The sequence below is a fragment of the Staurois parvus genome, unplaced genomic scaffold, assembly GCF_062004578.1.
Source record: "Staurois parvus isolate SC_StPar_1 unplaced genomic scaffold, SC_StPar_1.0 ptg000031l, whole genome shotgun sequence".
Classification (NCBI taxonomy): Eukaryota; Metazoa; Chordata; class Amphibia; order Anura; family Ranidae; genus Staurois; species Staurois parvus.
In genome coordinates, this window is record NW_028317827.1 from 695,525 (window position 1) to 701,524 (window position 6,000).

General features: G+C 45.3%; 1 protein-coding gene across 1 annotated transcript in view; it reads right to left on the reverse strand.

Annotated features, from left to right (window-relative positions):
• The window catches only part of CACNB4 (calcium voltage-gated channel auxiliary subunit beta 4), a 253,164-nt gene extending 249,268 nt beyond the window's left edge, over positions 1–3,896 (reverse strand). Inside the window, exon 1 of the mRNA XM_089659472.1 lies at positions 3,102–3,896. Coding sequence (XP_089515598.1) covers positions 3,102–3,164 — 63 coding nt within the window. The 5' untranslated portion in view covers positions 3,165–3,896. The remainder of the gene's footprint in view (positions 1–3,101) is intronic.
• Between the last annotated feature and the right edge of the window lie 2,104 nt (positions 3,897–6,000).

The window sequence follows — 6,000 nt, forward strand, 5'->3', positions numbered from 1 at the left end:
AGACTCCAATCTGTCCTTCCAGCCCCAGGTCCTATCGCTGACAAACTCATGTAGACTCCACCTCCGCAACATCTCCAAAATCCGTACGTCCTAACCTCGGAAACTACTAAGCAACTCATTCACTCCCTTATCATATCACGACTTGACTACTGTAACTCCCTCCTCACTGGCTTACCTCACCACAGGCTATCCCCGCTTCAATCTATACTGAATACCGCTGCCAGACTCATCCACCTTACCAACCGCTCCGTATCCGCCACCCCCCTCTGCCAATCCCTCCACTGGCTTCCGATTGCCCAACGGATAAAATTAAAAATCCTAACGCTGACGTACAAAGCTGTCCATAACACTGCCCCAAATTACATCACCGACCTGATATCCAAATACCACCCAAAACGTACTCTCCGCTCCTCACAAGACCTCCTCTCTAGTTCCCTGGTCTCCTCCTCCCACGTCCGCCTTCAGACTTCTCCAGGGCTTTCCCCATCCTCTGGAACTCCCTACCCCAATCCATCAGATTATCACCTACTCTCCTCTCCTTTAGGCCCACCCTGAAAACCCACCTCTTCAGGGAAGCCTACCCCACCCTCAGCTAATTGCCGATCTCCTCCACTCTTCCTACCACTCCATCCCCCACAGCTATCCCTCCCGTACCACTATCCCCTCCTTCCTAGATTGTAAGCTCCAAGGAGCAGGGCCCTCGACCCCCTCGTGTATCACATTGTATTGTTATTGTACTGTCTCATGTATTGTCTCCCATTGTAATGTAGCGAACTGTTGGCACTATATAAATACTGTATAATAATAATAATATCTGACAGAGGCTGCCTTGTCCACTGCCTGAGCTCTCATGCTATCTCTAAGCTCCTGAGAGTACATGACAGTGTCAGATAATAGACCCCCCCCCTAGTTATAGTGGTTGTAAACCTCACACATGAAATATGAACAAAGCATATCCCTCTATAGTGTGTACTTGTCTCCATTAAGAGCACTTAGGGCTTGTTCACACTTGACTTCTTCCCAAACACCCCTATATCGTTTGACAGGCGTTAGAAAGGTGTTTGGGGAGCGTTTTTAACACTCCCCAAACGCCCTATATGTGGTTTTGAGGCATTTTATAGGTTTTTTCCAAGTGTAAAACCACTCCACAAATGCCTATAATGAAGTTAAAGGTATTAACGCCCGGCAAAGCCTCGCAAACACCTGCCAGGCATTTGAAGAGCGTCACCATAGACTTGAATGGGAGGCATTGAAAGGCTTCAACTCCTCCTGACTTGACATGAGGCATCAAATTTGCCGTGATGCTAACGCTTCAGTGTGAAGAGCACGGTGTGCTGCCTATATGTATAATTTTCATAGGTGTTTGAGGAGTGTTAAAAATGCCTCTCAAACGCCTGCAAAATGCCTGCTAGTGTGAACCCAGCCTTAGTGTCATTTTTGTCTGCTGCTTCATTCCTCTGCTATGAGCATGAGTCACTTCGGAAAAGTTTTCCTGACACCAAGAGAAAAATGGTGACAGGGGAGAGACCTCCAGCAGAGTGACAGCCTCAGCTCTGTGCACTGTATAAAGGAGAGGGGGGTGTCTCTTCCCTCCAATCAACGCTCAGAGTTGTCCTCATTGAGCTCTGCAGAGTGTAATTTCAGCTCTCCACCCCCTTTTTCTGATATCTTAGACAAGCTTTATAAATTCAGCAATTTGAATGGATGTAGAGAAGGGATGACTGCAGATAAACAGGTACAACCTATGTAGGTTGATTTGTTTCATTACTATGTATTACCTGAGGACAGTCATGTCACTGGATAAATGTAAGGGTTTACAACCAGTTTACAAGTATTGCAGACTTAATCTTCAGATCTTGCATATCCTCCATCGTGACAGTTGTTTTTAATGTTCCTCTTGCCATCTACATAAGGCATAAGTGCAGTGGAAAGGAGGGTGAGTTTTATGGGCCATACACTGCACACATGCATTCATGGGCGGCCGAGGTTTCTCTACTGATGCATAGTGACCGAGCTGTCAAAGACAACTCCCGGTCTCTAGTAATGATCGGGAGCTGGCAGGACCAGCTCCTGATCATGTGACCACCGTGACAGCCGATCACATGATTGGGCAGACCTTCCCGCCCTATGGGTGTAAATGCCCAGTTAAAGGGATGTATATAAACATGCATACTCTTACGCTGTGTCCATGTTCATTTTTAGAACATCACATAAAAAAATAAGCACTTTGCTGTGTATGAGCCCATGGGCTTAGCACACTCTTTCTACCCCATGGGTCAGGGAGCCCCCAGCAGTCACTAGTTGTGCACACTGGAGGCCCTGTGTTGACAAACAAGTGCAAAATAAAATGTAAAAGTATAGACCCGCAATTACAAAGAAACAGATATAAAGCTCAATAGCATAGACATATCGGGATGTTTTTACTAAAGGTAAATAGACTGTGCACTTTGCAAGTGCAGCTTCTCTAGAGCTTAATCAATGAGATGAAGCTTCACTTTGAAAAGAATAACCAATCACAAGCAAGGTAAATAAACTGCATTTTTGCTTGCACACGATTGGATGGTGGAAGTCAGCAGAGCTTCCCCTCATTTACTAAGCTCTGGAGCAACTGCACTTTCAGAGTGCACAGTCTATTTGCCTTTAGTAAATCCACCCCATCATATCTAAGTATGTAGTCATTTCTGGTCCTCTAAGTATTTTGAAAAAGCTTACAAGCAAAATAGCCAAGAAAATATTATTATATTATTGTTATTATTATTATTATTCGGGTATAACGCCAACACTTTGCACAGTGCTTCAGAAAATAGATTGCAAGCTCTCAAGAACAGGGCCCTCTGAATGCTCTTGTATTGAATAGTTTTGTAACTGTATTGTCTCCCTTTATTTTGTCGCTATATAAATCCTGTATAATAATAATGAGAATAATAATATGATAGTAATAAAGGGGGCAGTACAGCTACCATAGGATTCAAGACAGAAGGAAGGGTGAGGAGGGCCCTGCTCTTCAGAGCTGACAATCTTTGTTTGCCGCCATGCTTAAATCTGTTCGGAACCTACTCAAAGTACATCCTAGTTTTTCTCGAAGAGACAGGGAGTTGTACCTGGAAGATTGGAGTGTGCAGAGCCTCTGATATCCCGTTTTTTGGGTAGGAATTCCTGGACATGACTACAAGGACATGTTCCTCTCAGCCCAAGGGTTGCAGGGGGACCTCAAAACCCGATCACCAGAGCTCATCAGGTTTCTGATGTGACCTGTCCATCATCTGAGTCTTCTTCAGGGACGTCATCCTCACCACAGCTCCAGAATCCTCATCCCAGAGAAGCAGAAAGAACTGACCAGCCGCACGTCTATGTCACCAGACCCAAGTCTGGTCATCAGGTCCACAATGCAGCCTCAGATGACATCTGTCTGGAAGCCCTTCAGAGCTTGTAAGGTGCTTGCAGGCTGTGACCTACCTCTCAAGGTCTTCCTGGAAAAAGAGGAGATGTGGACTGGCAATCTCGAAATGTGAATTAAAAAACGACAATCTGATAGGCTGACGTTTCTCCCAGGACCTGCCTTAACTGAAGAGATGTGAATTAACCTTTCAAGCCCCTGAGAGAATTTATTCTTTTTTATTTCTTCTTTTCATTTGTTTTTTTTTTCTCGGCTGTGCCTGCTCTAGTTGGCTTGGCTGTACTCCCACCCTGCTTCCTCGGTGCTGCAATCCGCTCTGCTCGTGATTTTTGATGAACACTCTAGGGGTCTGTGTGCTCAGATGATTATTTTAGGAACGCTTTGCATGAAATGCTGGCAGTAGCTTTTCACAAGGCATTGCCATATGTCCTCCGCGCATCACTGTGCACTGTAATCTTCCACTTTTCTTGGGGACATTGTGTGCAGGATCCTATCTGCACACTTTGTATCAGGTTCAGTGATTTCTCTCCCTCTTCCTCTTCTCTCTCTAAACCGGCGGTACTGCACCAAGTTTAGCTCAGCCCTGGAAGACATCCAGATAATTGGTACCTTGATACAATTTTGCATTGTCACTATTCCTAGAGTGCACGCTTTCTTCACATTGAACACAAATCCAGCCTTACCTTTAGTCTTGCACTGTTGTACTCTGATTTCACTGCACACTGTGAGCTTCTCACAGTGTGCATTAGCAACTGCAGCCAGCAAGTTAGGTAGAGTCCACCTCATTTCCTGGCTGGAGGATGCCCAGTGTCATCTAGCGCTTTCCTTCCAGGTCTGGCTGTCCCTGGCCTGCCCTTGTAATTCATTGGAACTCAGTTCTGTCAATCATGGAGGCTCAGAATCACATACGGTAGTCTACCTAGGAACGTCCGCTCCTCCAGACTAACATCCACCTATCAAGGCTTTTTGATATTTGTATAACTACCCCCAAGATCCATCCCACTGCTTACATCATGGCTGGGGACACTTAAGAGGAATACTGAGATAGGATGCTGTGATGTTTTCAAGAAGCTCTGTACAGCACTCTAATTGCACCTCTCACCAGCCATGATCTGCCAGCAATGCATAGAGAAGCAGAGAGACTCAGTCCTGTCTAAAATAAGGCATGCTGTGAAATCAGAAAGATTTTATTTAAAGAGATAATCAGATAAAAATGTTTTTTACCTTAATGCCTTCCTCTGTGTCCCCCCCCCCCTTCCCTGTGTGAAGGGGAAGAGAGTGGAGAAAAGATCCAGCACTGTGTATGGCTGCATCTCTTCCCCCATCTCTTCTTCTTCACACAGGGACTCGAATAGCAGCAGGAGCCATTGTTGTGAATCAAATGCAGTAAGGAGGAGCTGGTGGATGGGGCTAAGACCCACTGTGTGAGCTTGGGAGTGAGCAGCCACCGTGTACCGCAATAGCAAACAGATTGCTATGGGGACACATGAAGAAGAGGCGGAGCCAAGATCTCCAATGGAGGATCGGGGCCGCTCTGTCCAAGACTGCACAGAGCAGATGAGTATAACATGTTTGTTATTTTAACGTGTAACTAAACCCACAGCAGTAAAATCAGTCTGTATATGCAGTAAAGCATGCTTGTTATACTCACTGTGGAACCTAAGGGGTTAATCCTCTGCATTGTGTAAAAAGGCTGTTTGATCCTGTGTTCTCTGCCCCTCCTCTTGTTCAGATGTCCACCTGATAAGACAGACTGGATCCGTAGCCGTTCTGCACATGCTCAGTTTAGTGTGCATTGCTAGAGAGGGTTTTGTTTTCTTGGGAGAGTGCATGTGATCAGCACAGGGCCAATCAGGGGGTTTGCATCCTCCTAGAGCAGAAAGAGAACTCCTCTGACAAGCTTTAACATGTGCTTGGCTGGACACTGATAGAAGTCATAAGACTGCTCTAACTGCTGATAAGAAAAGGTATTTAGCAGTTTATATTTACTATAATAATTGCATTTCCATGTTGTGTATTGTGGGATACCAGATATAGTGAATGCAGGGTCCTGGGTTAAATAACACATTATTATTTTTTTTTTTTAATTGACTTTAGTAACACTTTAAGGCCCTATGCACACTGGACTTTTTGCTATTTCTCCGAGACCAATTATTATTATTATTATTATACAGGACTTATATAGCGCCGTCAGTTTGCTCAGTGCATTACATTATGGAGGGAGACAGTACAGTAACAATACAGTTCAATACAAGAGGGATTAGAGGGCCCTGCTCCTTGGAGCTTACAATCTAGGAGAGAGGGGATATAGGTACAAGAGGTAATTAGCTGTGGGGGATGGAGTGGTAGGAAGAGTAGAGAATTCCAGTATTTAGCTGGGGTCAGGGTAGGCTTCCCTGAAGAGATGGGTTTTCAGAGTGCGCCTAAAGGTGAGCAGAGTAGGCGATAGCCCGATAGATTGGGGTAGGGAGTTCCAGAGGATGGGTGAAGCCCTTGAGAAATCCTGGAGATGAGCATGGGAGGAGGAGACAAGGGAGCTAGAGAGTAGGAGGTCTTGCGAGGAGCGTAGAGTATGGTTTGGGTGGTATTTAGAGACAAGGTTG